General features: G+C 48.8%; 2 protein-coding genes across 11 annotated transcripts in view; one reads left to right on the top strand and one right to left on the bottom strand.

Annotated features, from left to right (window-relative positions):
• Window positions 1-11365, bottom strand: part of CA5A (carbonic anhydrase 5A) — a 40625-nt gene extending 29260 nt beyond the window's left edge. For 4 of the 6 annotated variants that reach the window (XM_082436936.1, XM_082436939.1, XM_082436935.1 and 1 more), the window contains exon 1: window positions 1329-3653. In XM_082436936.1, the coding sequence (XP_082293062.1) occupies window positions 1329-1485 (157 nt within the window). In that variant the 5' untranslated portion in view covers window positions 1486-3653. Of the gene's footprint in view, window positions 1-1328; window positions 3654-9227 lie in introns of those variants that run through there. The other 2 variants (XM_082436938.1, XM_082436937.1) reach the window with 2 other exon arrangements.
• Window positions 11366-11376: 11 nt separating this feature from the next.
• BANP (BTG3 associated nuclear protein) overlaps window positions 11377-20517 on the top strand; it is a 108187-nt gene continuing 99046 nt past the window's right edge. For 2 of the 5 annotated variants that reach the window (XM_082436917.1, XM_082436915.1), the window contains exon 1: window positions 11377-11544. The gene's annotated coding sequence lies outside the window, so the exon portion shown is untranslated. The other 3 variants (XM_082436923.1, XM_082436921.1, XM_082436920.1) reach the window with 3 other exon arrangements.

Consider the following 20517-nt stretch of genomic DNA (forward strand, 5'->3'; position numbering starts at 1 on the left):
ATCTTTCAGTTACCCAGCACTCAAGGTGGGGTCCACGGACCAGCAGCCCCCCGGGGGCCTGCTAGAAATGCAGAACCTCAGGCCCCACCCAGACCCCTTGCAAGTTTCAAACCATAGAGAAGGGTCTGCACTCATGTAGAAAGACCCGCGCACCCCGATTCCCAGAGGCAGCTGCCTCTGGCTGGTTTAGAGCACAGCCTTCTGGCGCTTTCCTCCAAGCTCACAGAAACATACACAGAGTTTTCAAAAAAAGCAAAAGTACTGCTCAGTACAAAGTGGGTCTTCACCTCGGTTTTCTTCACTTAACTGTGGACGTCTTCACAACTGTCTCTCAGCACCTGTCCCCTCCCTTATACTCCGTGACCATGAAGAGCATCAGGCCATGTGGACCGGAGTCCTGGCCCCACCACTCTGTGGCTGTGTGCCCCTCGGCAAGTTTCTTAACCTCTCTGAGCCTCAGTTACATCACCTGTAAAAGGCGGATCACAATGGTACTTATCACACAGCGCTGGTGGGAGCATGAAACGAGAGGCTTAGAACAGCGGAAAGACGGAGATTTTGGCATCAGCCTCAGGTGTGGACCAACGGATTAATTGGGAAGAGATAAGAGTGTTTGCCGAGAGGCCGGTGTGTGCCAGGCTTTGTGCTCACGTCGTTTCATCTTCAGGTGCCCCTGTGTGGCATTTCATCACCCCGTTTTACAGACGAGGAGACTGAGGCTTGGGGAGGTGAAGCAACCCACCAGCTCTCACCTCTGACAAAAGTCACCAGTGTACACCCCCCCGGAGACTGGCTCCGAAGCCCAGGCTCTTCCAACCACCGAAACCTGGCAAGTGTGGAATACTGACGTCAGAGGTGAACTTAGCTGTCCATGCAGCCCCTGTATCTGACAGAGGAAGAATCTGAGGCCCAGAGAGAGGGCGAGATGAGTCCAAGGGCACAGAGCACAAAGGACACCACCACCGGGACAAGGCTGACACAGGGCAGTCTCTGGACGGAGCTGGCTGCCGACCTAGTTACCATGTTTGCTGAGATGCTCTCTGCTGGTGTTTGGAGCCCTAATGACTGGCAGCATGGCTTGTTCCATGGGGGCTGTAATAACAGCTCATCCTGGGGGGGCCCTTGCTACCTGCCTTGCTCCAAGCATCTCGCCTTCCTGATGGCCCTGTGAATCTGAGGTTAAGGACTGGCCCACGTCTCCCATGGGAAAGACAATGTGGAAATCTGAAGCCAAGCTGTCTGGCTCCAGACCGTCTCCCATTTTGAAAGACACCATAAAATGAGACAAACATCAAATTGCATCTGGGGAAACTGGAGGCTCTACTTACAAGCATCATTCCTCTTTCTCTGTACACAGGGACCCTGAGAGCACCATCGCTCCAGCCTCAGTGGGTGACTGCGGAGGGTCCCCCACATCTGCTTGACCAGGACGGAGAGACCTGAGGATTTCGGATGACTCCTGCCTGACCCCAGGAGCCTGAGCATTTGCTTCTGTTCCCCGGGGACCCAATAACCAGAGGGAGGTTTTCCCCACTATCTGCCCTCACTTCAATCTAGACAACCGAGGAGTGGGGTGGACACACCTCTTCTGTAAAAACTCATCCAAAGCCCTGATGGTTAAATTTCAACCCGGCTTCTTGGATGACATGGGGTTTGGCTTAGGGGTGGGTGCACTGGGACAAGGGCCCTCGCTGTGGCCAGTCCCTCGGGTCACTGTGCTTTGACCCGGTAAACAGCAGAGTGAGGGAGGGTACCAGGGAGTGAGGGGAGCTTGCAGAGAGCTTGCTGCCAGGCCAGGGAGCAGACAGGAGCAAACAGACCAGAGCAAAGTCCCTGATCTTGGGCGTGACCCTGGCTCAGGGCTGCGCAGCCCTCCAGCCTTGGGGCACTCAAGACCAGGCACGGAGCCACACTGTGTGTACCTACAGGGGAGCAAGTGGCCCTTCTGCCAAGGGCTCCTGGGAAGCAGCCGTCACCTCTCCACAAAACAGACACCATCTGATAGGAATTTGTTCTGCCCAAAGTAGGGTGTCCTGGTTGGCCCGGGATACTCCTAGGCTTTGCCTCCTGCCTCAGCATAAATATGAATGTGCCCCTTTCGTGTGCAAAATATCCACATTTGGACATTAAATTAGATGGTCACCTTAGCTACACAGCTTGTAATATTTGCAGATGCCAGATAACAAAACCCCTACTTTGGACTATACAGAAGTTTATTCCCCCAGAGACTTTCTACCTGTGAAATGGAGACATCAGTGTTCAAATGGAAAGGTGTGTAAATTTGGGGGCGGGGAGGTTGGAAGTATAAGCATCAAGGGAGTAGGGGTAGCATAATTGATCCTGGAATCCTGGATTCTTAGATCTGGAAACCCCACAGGACAGGGGTCCTGAACACTGAGCCTACTTGTGGGCTCTCGAGGGCCTGAGAATCCCGCTGGTCGGACGCACAGTTTGGTCTGCAGCTTCCTTCCAATTCTCTGATGGGCCTGTGAGTTTGATTGCCTGGGTTGCAAGCCACAAAAACCAACTCTGGAATATATACGCTTTTCTTCCCATGGAGTCATTTTAGAAATGTACCAGCCCTTGGGTGGCTTCATTCATTCATTCATTCTTTCTTTCATTCATTGACTTTTGCCTCGGTTTCCTCATCTGTAAAGTAGGGAACTACTAGCACGTACTCTGTTATGTTGTCGTGTTCATTATCAGTTTTAATGAACTGATGCAAAGAAAGCCCTTAGATGGTACCACTTCCATTAACCCCTGCAGAGCGCCAAGTTGCAGGTGCTGGCTGAGCCCTGAAGGAGAATGTCCTGGCATCACAAGTCCATCAGCTGACACCCCAAGGACCCCCTTGGCTCTTAGGGGTGTGTCCTCAGCACTGTCGGCTGGCTGCCCTGCTGCCTTCAGCTTCCTTACTTTAGGTAGACCACCTCACTGGCTGTCTCTGTGGGTCTGGGGTCTCCCTGCTCCCTGCAGCCACATGGCAGGGCCCTGCTTCACTTAGAAAGTGCCACCAACCCAGCTCGTCCCAGACATCCTCATGGCTGGCTCAGACATCAATTCAATTGCTGTTACAGTAGGAGCTGAACTCTCTGCCATTAAAAAAAATATAAGGGCTTCCCTGGTGGCACAGTGGTTAAAAATCTGCCTGCCAACGCAGGGTACACGGGTTCGAGCCCTGGTCCGGGAAGATCCCACATGCCGCGGAGCAACTAAGCCCGTGCGCCACAACTACTGAGCCTGCGCTCTAGAGCCCGTGAGCCACAACTACTGAGCCCACGTGCCACAACTACTGAAGCCCACGTGCCTAGAGCCCGTGCTCCGCAACAAGAGAAGCCACCGCAATGAGAAGCCCGCGCACCACAAGGAAGAGTAGCCCCCGCTCGCAGCAACTAGAGAAAGCCCATGCGCAGCAACAAAGACGCAACGCAGCCAAAAATAAATAAATAAAATTAAAAAACAAACAAACAAAAAAAACATATAAAAGCCGTATACATGCGTGTTATGGAAAACATTTCAAGGGCTTCAAAAGTGAAAATTCTGTCTTTCCTAGAGTGAACTGCTGATAGCAGTTTCTTGTAGAAAATACACATATATATGGTTATCAATAATGGTCACGAATAATTTTCTCCATCAGTGTATATAGCTTTTTTTTTTAACACAGTATTTCATTAAAAGATATACCATAATTTATCAAATCACTCCCCCTACAGATGGACTTTTTTTTGTCTTATAAATAACACTGCACTGAACATCTCTGCATTGAATTCCTGGGCTGGATGTCTGTGGGTCGAAGGAGAAATGCACTGCCACTGCCGATGCATGCGTTGCTGCTTGCCCAAGAGATTGTGCTAAGTCCTGCTCTCACCCACTCACCTTATATTGTGAGCCACAGAGCCTCATTTCATCCAACTCAATATCTTCTAATTTTTGACTGTCTCCTTTTGCCCATACAACACTCAGTAATTAGTGAGCTTCACATGACCTGCAATTCTCTTCGGGAATTGCAAGTTCCTCATGTGGATTTGTGAAGGTGAATTTTGTGTCAACTTGGCTGCGCCGTGGTGCCCAGATACTGGGTCAAACGTTATTCTGGATGTTTCAGGATAGGTGCTTTTTTTTGGATGTGATTAACACAGAAATCGGTGGACTTTGAGTAAAGTAGATTACCTGCCGTAATGCATGGTCCTCGTCCAATCAGTTGAAAGCTTTAACAGAACAAAGACTGATTCCCCCTGGGCAAGCAGGCATTCTGCCTTTGGGCCCCGAACCACTCTCCTGGGTCCCCAGCTCGCTGACCCACCCCATCAGATTTTGGACTTGCTAGGCCTCCCCAGTCACATCCGTCAAAGGGCAGGAAGAAAAGACTGGAATTTCTATTTTTATTTCCTCTCTCACCTTTTATAATTTCTATTTTTCACATGTTTCATAGAGTACACAGTACATTAGTATCTGATACACGGATCTAATTCATACATAAATACACATGCATCGGACGGGCAGACTCAAAATCTTTTTGCTGAAATGAGTGTGTGATCAAAAAAGTTTGGAGCCCACCTTTCTATAAGACCCTTCAAATTTCTTGGCATTACTCTTTTCAAATAATGCTTTCTTCTTCTTTTTTTCTTTCTATTTTCTTTTTGGCTGCACCACACAGCATGTGGGATCTTAGTCTCCAGACCAGGGATCGATCGAACCCATGCCCCCTGCAGTGGGAGTGCGGAGTCTTAACCACTGGACCACCAGGGAACTCCCAGTGCTTTATTCTTATATGATAGAAATTCAAATTCACTCCTAAATGCAACCAAATGCTCTCCAAAGTACTTTAAGATCCCAAAAGATACATACGCTATTCATAAAAAAATTCTATTCTAGTAAGAAAAAAAAAATAAAGAAAAAGAAAGAAAGGAGGAAAGAAGGAAAGAAAGAAAGAAAGAAAAACTCACATTGGGCAAAAATCTTGAAAACGCACGGAAGTTTCTACATGTGTTATTCACAGTAATTTCTTTGGCTCCTCCACTGGATTTTTTATACCATGATTTTCGGCATACACTTTTATTGATTTTATGGATCTGCTGATTCCCGATGTGAAGAGCCTGAGGGGATGCTTTGTAGCTGAAATTTTGTCTTTACATGGACGTCAAACCAGCAGTGCTGTCCTGACGGTCATCACCTGCCTGGCTTCACTGCACTGCGTCCTGGGACAAATGAAAAGCAATGAATCAGGGCTGCCTGGGAGCCCAAGGGAATCGGTTCCTCCTCCTGCCCTGAGACGCACTCAGCCTCTTTTTCTGGGAAGTGTGACTCAACAGCTGCTGGGAGAAAAGAGCCTCTGCTCCGCTAGACAGACGCCAGTGTCAACGTCACAGCTCACGCTCTGATGCTCCTCTGGGTCTCACAAGACCCCAGGGAGGCTTGTGTTGGGGCAAATGCTGTGATGTCTGCCCCACGCCTGGTCCCTCTCCTTTGGTAACGGCACCTGAGTTTTCCCTGGGACACTCCCTCTCCCCAACCAGCCGACCGCCCCCCCGCTCTCCCCCACCATGTACCTGAGGCTTGGCCAATTGGAGGGAAAGTGGTTCACAGGGAACCTGAGCTGGCCAGTGTTAGCCCTGGGAATTGCTGCGGTTACGGGGAGAGAAGCACTGACTCTCCCTGGGGATTATGAAACTGCTCACATATGCACTATTTGCAGTTGCTGGGAACACTTTTTGAGATCCTGCCCAAGAATGGAGAGAAAATTGAGCCCAGAGCTGGGAAGGGTGGGGAGGGAGAGACAGAGACAGAAAGAGACAGACACAGACACAGACACATGCAGAGAAAGTGACACTGCTTCAGCCAAGCAATTCCTGTTCCTATACCCTGAAGTCCACTTCCAAACTTTTCACTTATGTGAATCAGTAAGTTCCTTTTATTAAGTTCATTTAATTTTTTTTTTCTGTATTCCAAAGGGTCCTACCTTAGTTTCCATCTTACAGATGACGTAACCAAAGCTGAGAGCAGTGACATGACTAAGTCCCCTTGCTAGGAAGTGGCAGAGGCAGTGCTCAAATGGTGATGGAACAACTGGATGTCTACATGAAAAAAATGTCAGTCTAGACACAGACCTTATACCTGTCATAAAAATTAACTCAAGGGGCTTCCCTGGTGGCGCAGTGGTTGAGAATCTGCCTGCTAATGCAGGGGACCTGGGTTCGAGCCCTGGTCTGGGAAGATCCCACATGCCGCGGAGCAACTAGGCCCGTGAGCCACAACTACTGAGCCTGCGCGTCTGGAGCCTGTGCTCCGCAACGGGAGAGGCTGCGACAGTGAGAGGCCCGCGCACCGCAATGAAGAGTGGCCCCCGCTGGCCACAACTAGAGAAAGCCCTCGCACAGAAACGAAGACCCAACACAGCCATAAATAAATAAATAAATAAAGTAGGTAACAGTAGCTTTAAAAAAAAAAAAAATTAACTAAAAATGGACCACAGACCTAAATGCAAATTCAAAACCGTAAAATTCCTAGAAGACAACATAGGAGAAAACCTAGATGACCTTTGGCTTGCCAATGACTTTTTAGATACAACATCAAAGACATGATCCATGAAAGAAATAATTGATAAACAGGACTTCAATAAAATTTAAAACTTTTACTCTGTGAAAAACACTGTCAAGAAAAGGAGAAGACAAGTCATAGACGGAGAAAATATTTGCAAAAGACGCACTGGATAAATAACTGTTATCCAAAATATACAAACAACCCTTAAACTCAACACTAAGAAAACAAACAACATGATTTAAAAACGGGCCAAAGACCTGAACAGACCCCTCACCAAAGAAGACAGACAGACGGCAAACAAGCGTCTGCAAAGATGCTCCACTTCCTGTGTCATCAGGGAATGATAAAACAACAATGCGATACCACTACACACCTATTAGAATGGCCCAAATCCAGAAACTGACGACACCAAACGCTGGCGAGGGCGTGAGGAAACAGGAACTCTCATTCATTGCTGGTCAGAATGCAAAGTGGTGCAGCCACGTTGGAAGACGGTTGGGCAGTTTCTTACAAAACTAACCATCCTCTTATATGAGCTAGCACTTGGGCCCCTTGGTATTTACTCAAAGGGGTTGAAAACTTATGTCCACATACTAACCTGCACATGGGTGTTTACAGCAGCTTTATTCATAACTGCTGAAACTTGGAAGCAACCAAGATGCCCTTCAGTAGGTGAAGGGATGAATAAACTGTGAAATAAACATCCAGGCAGTGGAATATTATTCAGTGTTTAAAAGAAATGATCCATTGAGCCATGAAAAGACACGGAGGAATCTTAAATGCATATGGCTAAGTGACAGAAGCCAATCTGAAAAGGCTACAGACTGTATGATTCCAAGTCTGTGACATTCTGGAAAAGGCAAAACTATGGAGACAGTGAAAGGATCAGTGGTGGCCAGAGGTTGGGGGGAGGGAGGGGTGGCCAGGTGGAGCGCAGGATTTTTAGGGCATGAAACTACTCTGCAGGAGACTATAAAGGTGCATACACGTCATTACACATTTGTCCAAACCCACAGAATGTTCAACACCAAGAGTGAGTCCTAATGTAGACTTTGGACAGGGGTGATGGTGGCGTGTCAGTGCAGGGTCATCAGCTGTAACAAATGCACCACTCTGGGTCGAGAGGTGATGTTGATGCAGGGTAAGCTGGGGAGGTGCCAGAGGGTATGTGGGAAATCTATACTTTTTTGCTCAATTTTGCTGTGAACTGAAAACTTGTCTAAAAAATAAAATTTAGTAATTAAAAAAAAAAAAAGGAGCAAAATGCTGACACACGCTACAACATGGATAAACCTTGAAAACACATCACACTAAGGGGAGGAAGCCAGTCACAAAAGGCCACATATCGTGTGAGGTCATGGATGCGAAATGAAATGTTCAGAACAGGCACATATGCAGACAGACAGTTGCCAGGAGCTGGGGGGAGGGGGGAGGAAGGAAGGGCAATGACGGGTAAAGGGTGATGAAAACGTTTGGGAACGAGGTAGTGCTGGTTGCACAACATCGTGAATGCACCTGGTGCCACTGAATTGTGCACCTTAAAATGGTTAATGGTTAATTCTACACTAGGTGAATTTTTACTGATGGCACTTCCTTAAAATTCTCGATGGCCCAAAACGCGTGGCAGTGGTCTGTCCTGGCCTGGGTGGAATCCCCGCCAGCAGCGGTGGGGCTACAGGGGGTGCTGGCTCCTGCGCCTTCCCACTCCCCCTGAATCCTCCTCTGAGCTCTGTCCCCAGGACTCCGGTTCACCCCCAAACCAGGTCTCTTCCAGGTGTCTGGGATGGGGGAGGAGCTACATGAGAGGTCCCCTGGGGGGACCAGGCACAAAGAGGCACTGTTCAGTGCAGGCTCAGGGAACAGCATATCCGTCCACCCAGTCTCACATCTGCAGGCCCAGGAGGCATCCGGAGGTCCCCCTCCCTCACCCCTGTCCCAGGATCGGATTCGTGCTCCTGTGCCGTTGACGTCACCCCTTGGAATCTCCTGATTCGGTCCCCCCGCCTCTCCATCTCCACTGTGACCACCCTGGTTCAGGTCTCCACCGTCTCTTGCCTGAACCCCTACCACAGCCTCAACTGCTCTCCCCCAGTCCACTCAGGACCCCTCCTCCCCATCCCCAACTCATTTTCCAACACTCCCGCCAGAGTGAGTTTTGAAAATGCAAATCTCATCATATCCACCCTTGCCCCACACCTTGTAAAAGCTTCCCGTTATTTTAGGATGGAAAGAAAACTTGTCCCCTGGCCAACAAGGACCCGCATATCCCACATCCTAAGTACCTTTCCCACCATAGCTCACGACCTTCCTCCTCAAAGCTCTAGCACTGCCATGGCTGTGTGACCCTGGCTGCGTTGCTTAACCTCTCTGAAATTCATGTTCTTCACAATGAAAAGGGATTATAAGATGTGCCTGGCCAAGGCAAGGTAATTCAACACACGGTAATATGATCATTTCCTGAGTTAGACCCTCCGCTAAATCCTTTACAAACTCTGCTTCATCGAATTCTCCCAATAACCTCATGAGCTCTGAGTCTGAAACGCCAGTTCCCAGAGGAGATGGCCAACTTGCCACAGGGAGCTTGGACTCCAAGCCCACGTCAGGCCTGCTCTCACAGCCCTGCTCTATGGAGTTATACTGTTTTCTAGGCTTTTCCTGGGCAACTGAGGGCTTCACAAATAACTCACTGTTCTCCATGTTGGTGCATCTTCAGGAACAGGACCTTCTAAGGATTCCAGGGTGTGCCTGAAGTGGGCTCTGCACGATTTTGAAGAAGGGACCTTGGAGATCTTTGCAAACGCCTGGAGCACGCACGTCCACGTGGTCCCCCATGTCTGGTGCCATCCAGGCCAGGGTGCACCTCCCTCTCTTTCCATAAAGCCCCCAGTGATGTGACTTCAGCCTAGTTAACTCCAGGAACTTGGATTGGATTCTTTATATATATATATTTTTGGCTGCGCTGTGTGGCTCATGGGATCTTAGTTCCCCGACCAGGGATTGAACCCTGGCCCTCAGCAGTGAAAGTGTGGAGTCCTAACCACTGGACCACCGGGGAATTCCCTGGATTGGATTCTTGTAAGGACTGATGGCAAGGAGAAGAGTCCCCCGTGGTAGGGAAGTCAACTTTCATTGGTAGGCAGTTGTCTTCGCTAATTTCTAGCTATTTAATTTTTTTTAAACCATGGTTAATCAGCTGTCAATACTGCACACCTTCGTCTATTTGAGCTTCCTGGGCAGCAAAGTGAAAAGTAAATAAACCTGAAACATCAAAAACAGAAAAGAGAAGTCAAGCACTCCAGCCTAAGCACAACTGTCATTTTGATCAGCTTAAAAATGACTTCGGATGACTTAGCAGTGGCCTGGAAAGGAAGGAGCAGGCAAACCCATGCCTGGAAGGGAGCTGCAGATGAGGACTTGGTGATATTCTGAAATAGTATGAAAAATATCACCCTACGTTCATCTGCTTTCTAGTCAGATATTCATGAACCCTTGTCAAGAATTGTAGAGTTATGTGTTCAGACTGGTTGTAATTGAGACAGAGGTGGGGCTAGAAAGCACGGCTCTCCCGGGACTTTTGTGGCTGGCTTCAGAAACCCTTTTCCCACTGCAAACGGACTCTGGACTCCAGATCCAGGTGCTTTGGCTTCCAGACCCCGCTTTCATCTCTTCCCAGCTATGTAACCTTGCTGAGCAATGTTTCCATCTCTTTGAACTCTTCCTCACCTCTGAACAGGACAGATCTCATTTCATTATCAGGATATTCCCAGCGCTGACCTTTTGTGGTTCTTTGGAATTTCTTTAGGGCACTTTTCCTGCAGAGGAATCCAGTGACCAGTCTCAGGTGACCCCCGAGGGCTATTTCTTGAAGAGCCCCTAACGCAACAAGGTTGCCCAAGGCCGCACAGCTGGTTACTGCCCTGAGTACGGTGTTATTATTGGCGAAAGAGAAGTGGGCAGGAAACTAATGGTACAGCGTTTTCCCTTCCGAATGAAAATAGCTCCACCGTTTCGTGTTTGGAGGATCAAATGAATTTTAGCTCGTTGTAAACAACTCAGAAAACAGAGGCGAGTATAAAGAAGAAAAATGAAAAAGCAGTGGTAATCCCAGCAATACCAGTAAGCAGGAATAACATTTCTGGGAACTGGCTATAGTTTGGGAATTTTTTTCCTACGAGTACCCACAAACGCACTTTTATGCTCTATAAATACAGCCAAATTCATACTATGTTTTTCATATATAATAGTCCCTATATTATACACGATACATAACTAACATCAATTACATATAAAATATACATCACGTGTAATTAATATATATTTTTCCAGGACTGTGCCCCCGAGCCTGTGACGGCCCTAGGGACCCCTGAGCACCCGCTGTTAACTCGGGGGAACACGGCCAGAGCAGTAGCTGGAGCCTCGCCGGGAGCAGCCGACCGCGGCATCTGAACTACAAGTCCCACTATTCCATGCAAGGGCGCAGTCGGGCGACCGGAGGGCGGAGGGACCACAAGTACCGGCAGGCTTGGTGCAGACGCAGGAACCACGAGTCCCAGAATGCACTGCTCGAAGCTCGCGCAGGGCCCTCCGGGATATGTAGTCGTCGGGGAGCTAATTCGTATTCATTAGGCCTCAAAGAAAATGCAAATTCCTCCAACGGTCCAGCGATGCGACTTCTCAGGGGCTAGCGAGGAGCCCGAGCGCGCGACGCGGGAAGAAAGAAGCCTAGGGGCCTAAACTGTGGCGCGGGAGCAGGACGCGTGCGCATGCCCGGCGGTCACCAGCGCCAGCGAAGGGCGCGCGGGCGGCCCCGAGCGGCAGGCCCCTCCCCTGTGCCCCGCCCCTCGGCCGGCGCGCCCGCCCAGGGAGCCTGCGCAGACGGTGCAAGGCGGAGGGCCGCGGGGAGGGATTCGCAGCGCCTGCGCAGAGCGGCGGCTTCTCTCGCGAGGACGGACGCCATTATCGCATCTCCTCGACAAACACCACGAGAATTCCGCAGCCCACACGGTAATTGCAGCTCCCGCAGCCGGTCGCGTCTCCACCTCCCCCTTCCCGCGGGGCGAGAGCGAGAGCGAGAGCGAGATCTCCCCTCCTCCCTCCTCCCTGCGCCCTCCTCCGGCCGCCGCGCCCGCGCCGCCGCCCCCGCCCCCCCGACGCGGGGACCGGCCCCGACGGCCCGCCGCCCTGGGCGCTCCCGCGTCAGCCCTGTCAGCCGCCGGCCAGCCGCACCTCAGCGCCCGGCTCCGGCCGCCCCTCCCCCCGCCCCGCCGGCGCGGGCCTCCCCTCCGGGACCTGCCCCTCACAAGCGGCGTCCGGCCGCGGGGCGGGCGGGGCGGGGTCGCGCTGCTGTTGCTGCGGTGCAGCCCCTCCGGGCCGAGAGGCCCCGGGAAGCCGGAGGCTGCGGGCGCGGGGACAGCGGCTGCGGAGCGGAAGTGCGGGAGGCGGCAGGTTCACGCGGGGCGGGCCCGAGTGAGGGGGACGGCCGTGGGGACCACTACTCGGTGCTCGGAACGCCTGAACCGCCCGTAACCTTAACTCCGTGGATTCAGCTCCCGTTCTCCTTTGTCTGGCAATTAAAATAAGTGTGTGTTTGTGGGACGTGGGATTCTGTCACCACTGGCGTTGATTTTTAGCAAACGGCTGCCATGTGTGGGTCCTGTGCTGCGGCCGGGCCTGCCGAGCGTTTGCAGCGTTTCTCATCACGGCGGTCCAGTCAGGTGGACAGGGAGGTGACCGAGGCTCACGGAGGGTAAGGGGCTTCCCCGGGACACACAGCCAGGTTTGAACGCGATCTGTCTGAAGTCCGTGTTCTTAAAAAGCTGCACACATACTTGATATTTTAATAAAGAATTGTACCCAGTAAAACGTCAGTGGAAAACTTAAGGTGAGAAGCAACAGCCCCCTGCCCCACTTCTCAGTTCCACTCCTCAAATTCTTTGATATCTTTTTGTTGTTTCTTGAGGAAGTTCTCCGTAGCTCTAAATAATAAGCTGGCATTGTATTGGTTTTATACATTCTTGACTTGCTGGTATGATAGGATGAGTTAGCTTTTCATATCTTATCTCACCTCTTCTATCCCTGCTGAGCAAATATTGCTTCACAGCCAGCTAATCCATTTCCCCTCTATACAGCTTTTTTTTTTTTTTCCTATTGTTTGTGATGGCCTTTCTTTTTCTTTGCACTTTCTGTTCCCATTGATTCTTTACCTCGTTTTAAATTCTCAAGGATGGTGTTGGATCTCTCCGACCTTCCCCTTCCCCAGCCCTCTGTCCTTTTTCTCATCTGGACTGATGACTCTTTAGACCAGCCCAGGTATCATCCTGATGTTTTCTTTTACTCTACATCTGCGTTTGTTCAGGTCTCATGTTTTAACCTTGGCTTGCTTTATTTCAATGGAAACTTTGCGCCAAGGAGCCTTGTTCCTTTTGGGTAACTCGTGAGGATCCTCTGTGGTGTTCAGCCGTTTCTAGAACGCCAAAACAACGTCGAGTCCCACCATGAATGCTCTTTGACTTTGGGGACGTGTCCTTCAGCTCTGGAACTTGAAATTCTCTTGTGTCATTTGAGAATTTCTTCTGCTCTGCTTTTACTCTTCTGTTTTAGGAGTTCCTGCTAGTTTGATGATGGACATCTTGGATTAACTCTCTGAATCTCCTGTCTTTATCCTCTTCCTGTGTCGTTTTATTCTTGTTGCTGGGATAAGGCTTCCATTTATCTTCCAGTCCTATTTAAAATTTTTTATTTCTACAACGTTTTAAGTTCTAAGGGCTTACTTGTTCTTTTTTTCGTCATAACGTATCGTCTGATGAATGCATTATCTCCTTGACTTTGGGGATACTGTTAAGGATTTTTTTCACTTCCCTTGTTCTCTGATTTCTTGTTTCCTCAAGTGCCACTTGTTGTTTTCTTCTTTTTAAAAAGATTGGCTTCTTACTTTGTATGGCAAATACTCTTCAAATATTGGTAATTGTCGTCTAAGGCAAGAGGAAGCAGGCAGAGAAATCTGAGTCTGTGGGGCTGATTTTTTTTTTTTTTTTTTTGGCCACATTCGCACCGCCTGAGGGATCTTAGTTCCCCAACCAGGGACTGAACCCTGGGCCCACTGTAGTAAAAGCGTGGGGTCCTAACCACTGGAACGCCAGGGAAGTCCCCTGTGGGGCTGATTTTGCAAATGTGCGGGTTTCCCTTCGGGTGTTTGGGAACTTTTTATTGTGCTGGGACCTCAAATGCCAGAAGGCAGATTTTCTCTGGGCCTTTCAGCGTAAGGAAGACCCCTTTGATTTGGGGCTGCTCCACGTGGTGTAGGGAGGGCCGTAGTGCAGCTCTTCTGTGTAGGGGTCTGACTTCTGTGGGCGGCCACAGCCCTCACCCTCGACTGAGGAGCCGGGGTATGCGGTCCTCGCCTTCCACAGGCTTAGAGCCCTCCTTTGGTTGTATCCACTCCTGTGTGCTCCAGATTGCTATTTCCTTTTCCCCCCGTTAAATCCTCTTGGTCTGCCAGAAATTTGCAAAATCTCTTGCCTATTGTCTTATATTCTTTCTTGTGGGTTTATTATACGATATTAAAAGTCATTTTAATGGGATGAGCAGAGCTCACCTGTGGGGCCAGTCGCTTTGTGTGAGTAGGTAGTCCGGAGTCTGTTCTCATTGCTCTGCTCTCCTGCCTCCCAGTGGCCTTGGTGATGGTTGCCCACCAGCAGTGGGATGGATGGCCAGATCACGGCCCCCATGGCCGCCTCCGCGTTGCAGTTGTGGGCGGGTGGTGTGCGTTCCTGCTGGCCGTTCTGGCTCCGCAGCCTTGCAGGGTGCCAGGCTCGTCTGGGGAAGGCCAGGCACAGACAGTGTTAGAGCAAAGAGTGTGATTTTAGACTCTGCAGTGAGCTGCTCGCTGTGTCACTGGGCCAAAGTTTAAGGATCACCTCTAGGTAAGCAGTGATTACAGTGCTCAAAGTGTAATCTTCATGCATTTTACTTGATTGTCCTTTGAAAGTTGTGAGTAGTGAAATACATCAGTTGTGTTTTCCAGGGCTTTGCTAGTGGAGTGGTCCACAGCAAGGACCACAAGCGTCCCCATCACTGGGCTTTTGAGAGAAAAGCAGACTCTCAGGCCCTGTCCAACATACGGAATCCGAATCTGGAGCTTTGTAAACTTTTCCTTTTTAAAAAAATTTATTTATTTTTTATTTGTTTATTTTTGGCTGCTTTGGGTCTTCATTGCTGTGCGCGGGCTTTCTCTAGTTGCGGCGAGTGGGGGCTGCTCTTCGTTGCAGTGCGTGGGCTTCTCATTGCGGTGGCTTCTCTTTTGGCGGATCACGGGCTCTAGGCGCACGGGCTCAGTAGTTGTGGTGCACGGGCTCAGTAGTTGTGACGCACAGGCTCAGTAGTTGTGGTGCACAGGCTCAGTGGTTGTGGTGCATGGGCTTAGTTGCTCCGTGGCATGTGGGATTTTCCCGGACCAGGGATCGAACCTGTGTCCCCTGCTTTGGCAGGTGGATTCTTAACCACTGTGCCACCAGGGAGGTTCCAGTAAACTTTTCCTTTTGAAGGAACTTTAGACTTAAAGAAAAATTGCAAAAATAGTTTAGAGAGCTTCCCTCTGCCCGTCACCCAGTTCCTTTAATGCTGACGTCTTAGATTATCAAATATTCTTATAAAAATCAGAAAATTAACATCGTCACAGTACTGTTAATTGAACTGCAGACCTTGCTGAACTTCATCAGTTTTCCACTAATGTCTTTTTTCTGTTTCAGGAGCTAATCCAGGATCCCTCTCTGCATTTAGTTGTCATGTCTCCTTAAGTCTCTTCCAATCTGTGATATTTACACAGCCCCAAAGTATCTCTCCCAAGATGTTTATAAATTACAAAGGAAAAATAGTAACTTCACAGTGGAAAAACCTGGCAGATAGCATCTCAGCATCACCAGTAATAAGACATAATGATATCATGTTTCTTGATAAGCACTGAGACAGAAATGCATACCCCAAGTCTAACCATGACGAAACCCAAGTTGAGGCACATGTGCCAAAATCTTGACTAGTGTGCCTCAGAAGTACCCCAGGTGTTGAAAGATAGGGGAAGATTCAGAATTTGCACTTTAAAGGACTGCCAGGTGTAGCATACGCACTTTGCTGAAGAAATACTTCCTGTGCTAGATGGTTGACAAGGCGAAAAGAGATAAAGAACCACAAGCCTTGTTTGGTGGATTGGTAAATGGGTATCCCTGGCACAGGGTCTAGGTGAGTTTGCATAAATGGCTTATTGATAACACCACTTACAGCTTACTAGCCTTAGTTTTTCCTTATGACCTTCATCTACGCTATAAATTCTGAAAACTTTAGCTGTGCAGTTAAGTATACATATTGCATGACAATGCCAGACTGACTTTAAAATGTCCATGTAACTTTACCACTTAAGCTATTTAAACCTGGAAAAAATAAGCATTTTCTCATTTTGAAGAAAAGACTTCTGGGGGAAAATAATGTATTAAAGTTCTCAACGAGAATGTCTTAGAAAAAGCTGTAAAAAGTCCTCCCTTTACGAGAGGGAAATAAAGGTCGTTATTGTGTTCCCTGACTTCACATATATGATGGTCATAAAAACAATCGCATAATGAATTGTTCACTGGAATTGCCCTGAACCATTCTGAAATGTTCATTTTTGGCAAATTTGAGAGCCGCTGGGGGGGTGGGGGGCGGCATCACATGGTTGAAATTTGCTCTTAAAAAGTTACACTTGTTTTGTTGTTCCAGGATAGTACCTGGAGCTCATTTAACTCATCACAGAAGATTTAGAATCCTAGCATCATCCCTGCCTTTCTGAGTAGTTTTAAAAATACTTAACCATTAGGTTTCTCACTTTTGTGTAGGTTGTGAAACCAGTTAAAAACGAGAGCTTTAGCTAATGATCTCATTTTATGCCATCTGCCTTGCCTTTGACTCTGTCTGTCCACTACCCGGGGATGTGCCCAGCCTGCCTCCTGGGAAGAGAGGGGGCTGTCTTCAGTTCTAGAGGGCAGGGAGCAGGGGGATCGCTCTTGACCCCTTGCCACCCCCCCAGTGCACGCCCTCATCGTAATGCTACAGACTAAGTCTAAGAGGACGCTGAGCTTGGGATGACCACCCAGAGCCTGCCGTTGCTTGAAGCCTGTGGGTATTCTTGAATTAAAACGTGATGGAAACCTTAACTTCCTAAGCCACTAGCAGAGAGTACACCCGAAGCATTGTGGAAGTCACGTGAAATTGATTCCTGTTTTGAATTAAATTCTCTGCATCTTTCACATCTACCCATAGCCAAGAACTGTCCAATTTGATTAAATGTTTTGGATCATCTGCCTCTGTGGTGGGGTGGACAGTAAGATTTGCTTTGTCTTTATAAGGACCCTCATGCTGGGGAGGGGGGATGGTGGTGGTGATGACTGGTGACCCATAAGGTCAGATTGCTGACAATGCACAAGTGATGGAAGAATAAAATCCACCAGAAAAGTCCAGAGAAGGTGAAGAGATGAGAATAAGTTTTATTACATCACTGAAAAGGTAGATAGGTGGGATGGAGTGTCTGTGGAAGCTGACTACCCTTTCCTTGCCCTAAGTCCTTCTGTGTTAGCATTTAGAGTAAATGAGCCCAGGTAATGCTCTGAAGGAGAAAGTGAGTTGGCAGGGAGGGCCCAGGTAGGGATGGGGCGGGCGGAGTGGTGTCAGGAAGCCGGGACTGCGCTGAGCGGCTTTGGGCACAGCCCTGTACTGACAAACCTTTTGTAATAAAGATTTACGTTCTGTGCTGCAAAGAATGCTGCTTCTGGTCTCTAGTGATTTTTCCTTTTTCTTCAAGGTGGAAAGTCATCAAATGACTTGAAGCAAAGTTAAACCTTTCTAAAGTAGCAATGGGTTTGGATAAAGCTGGCAGTGAAAACTTGGTGCGTGTGCTGCTGGCATTTCCTTGTTAGTGTGAACTGTGTGTCCCTTGAGTGTGGTGAGAGCCCCCGGGCACCTTGATCTTCCTGGGTCGGGGGGCGGGATGACTCAGGCTGCGGTTCCAGCTGTCACCACCAAGAGTGGCCCTGCACTTGCGTGGGCAGGTGGATGGCAGGACGGGACCTGTCCTGTGAACTGGTGGGCTGGAGCCAGGGGTGGGCCTCAGGAGCAGGGTGCTGCGTTAAGCTGCCTTTTATGCTGGGAGCTTCCCTGGAGACGCCAAGTCATTCACTCCACCCATGATTTTGACTGAATCTGACAAAGAACGCGGGGCATCCTGTTTACCAGTGAAGAATTGCTGCAGCTGTCAGTGGGCAAACATAGTTTGCAGTTAACTGGCTTTCTAGTTTTGAAATTAAACATTTTTTGGATTTTTAAGATTTGCAGGATTCAACTAATTTCACGATTTTTGTGAAGTGACAGTTTAATATTTATTACATTATTTTACATTTGTATAACAAATTTGCATAATTCAGATTTGTATAAAATGCAGTCCTACTGTGTTGGGAGAAAGAAAGCTGAAGGGGTGCAGTAAGATGAAAACAGATGTGTACTGCCTGGGGTTCCCTCTGTGCGTAGCTGTTAATAAAACACTCAGGGCTTCCCTGGTAAGAATCTGCCTGCCAATGCAGGGGACACGGGTTCAAGCCCTGGTCCAGGAAGATCCCACATGCCGTGGAGCAACTAAGCCTGTGTGACACAACTACTGAGCCTGCATGCTAAAGCCCGCGAGCCACAACAACTGAGCCTGCATGCCACAACTACTGAAGCCCACGCACCTAGAGCCCATGCTCCACGACAAGAGAAGCCACCACAATGAGAAGCCCGCGCACCGCAATGAAGAGTAGCCCCCGCTCGCCGCAACTAGAGAAAGCCCACGCGCAGCAACGAATACCCAGTGCAGCCAAAACAAACAAAAAACACTCAATTCATCTTGCTTCACGAGTTCTCCAGGGATCATTCAAGAGCTCAGGAAGCCTGCTTTGCCTCTTTGGGATTTCTGTGAATCCACTATAATCTGAAGCAGAAATCACTCTTTCCGGCCAACAGGAGGTGGAGCAGGCAGAGCCAGCCCATCCTGGAGCACCTCTCAGGAGGCCACGATCACTGCCCTTCAACAAAAGTTCCTGTTTCTTTTTCCCCTGTCTCAGTCTCCAGGCCGTTTCTAGAGTCTGGAGATGCCACTGATGTGGTTAAACGCTCGGCTGTAGGGCGGAAGTCAACAAACTTTGTGTCAAGGGCTATATGAGTAGGCATTTTTGGCTTTGGGGGTCTGTCCCAACCACTCAACTCTGCCCTTGGAGAAGCCAGAATAGACGTGGCTGTTTTCCAATAAAACTTATCTACAAAAACTAACCGCTGGCTGGACCTGCCCCTCAGACTGTAGTGTGTGACTTGAGACTGCAAGTGCTCATGCGAGCTGGGGAAAGAAGTCAAGCAGGGGAATTCAGCGAGAGTGAGCCGGTGGTGAGGAGCGCTCCCGCTGGGCCCCTTTCCCACAGGCCGCGCCACCTCCAGCAGCCGTGCTCCTCACTGCTGACTTGGGGAGCCTGGGGTGACCTGCAGGGTGTATTTTGGGAAAATGTGCACGAAGTATAATTGGCATCAGCGAAGCACCTTCAGATGAGAATGCGTCTGTCCGTCCTCACTGCTGTTCTTTGGAAGAATAGCCTCAACATCTCTTCATAGGAATTGGATTTGGGTTTTTTCAGGCTTTGAAGTTGCAAGAATAGTACAAAGAATTATGGTGTAGGCTTGTCCTAGAGTCTCAGATGCTAATATTTTATATTTGCTTTATCCTTTCTCTTCTCTGCAACTCTCTGTGTTTGTGTGTGTGTATATTTTTCTATTATTTTTTCCTGAACAGTTTGAAGTCCCTTTAACCTTAAACACTTAAATGGCTGTTTCCTATTAACAAGGACCTTCTCTTATATAACCACAGTACAGTTTTCAAAATTAGAAATCTATCATTGATGCAGCTGTGTTATCTAAGCATCAGATCTAGTTCAGATTTTATTAATTATCTAAATAACGTCCATTTTTAGCAAAACAAAAAGGGACTCCTTTATTAACTTTGGATGTATTTTTCCCTAAGAACATTTGCCCTTACCGACATGATCATAAATTAGACACCATACTCCTTACAAATTACAAGTTTAGTGACATCAAAAGTCTGCATATTTATTGTTGACAGCAATCACTTTGCATAATCATTTCCTTCTGCTATTCTGTTTGGGAGAGGGAAGGGAAAGATTGGCAGTAGAGGTAAGAGGCAGAATGCCGGGCTGTTTTTAAAGTCTGCCCAGATCATTGGTTGCACGTGTGGATGCGGTGGGATTATGATGTGCTAGAGCTGTGGGTCAGAAATGAGTATGACCTTACATGGTGTCATTTGCTAAATTTATAAAAAGTTCTTTAAGGTCACTCTCCAATCTACATAGTCCTGTTGGGCTGGGTAAGGGTTATTTTCTAAGGGCTTCTACTGTTCAGTGCTGGACCCATTTATTTACCAAAGTACAGTTGACCCTTAAACAATGTGGGGGGTAGGGGCACCAACCCTGCACATAGTGGAAGATCTGAATAGAACTTGTAGTCAGCCCTCTGTATCCGTGGTTCTGCATCCTCGGTTCAACCAGCTGCAGCTCGTGCAGTACCGAAATATTTACTATTGAAAAAAAATCGGCATATCGGTGGACCTGTGCAGCTCAAGCCAGTGTTGTGGCTGCTTGGCTTTGGGGCAGGCTTGGCAGCGTCTGCTCTGCGTGCAGGGCAGCCACGCACGGCTTCCCTGCCGCGGTGGTGTGGGGCGCACATCTGAGCATGTGTGAGACCCTTGGCACACGGCGCTCTTGGTGCTTGGGCCTCCTCGCCCATCAGCAGCCTGAAGTTCAGGGTCCTTGTCACGTTTCAGACCGGCTTCCTGGGCTTCTGGAGCAGTACGAGGGAGGCATTCTGGTCTGATTAAGGCATTTGACTATGCATGCGGCTTTGAAAAGGTTAAAGTATCTT

This window comes from Balaenoptera physalus, assembly GCF_965194825.1.
Source record: "Balaenoptera physalus genome assembly, chromosome: 19".
NCBI lineage: Eukaryota > Metazoa > Chordata > Mammalia > Artiodactyla > Balaenopteridae > Balaenoptera > Balaenoptera physalus.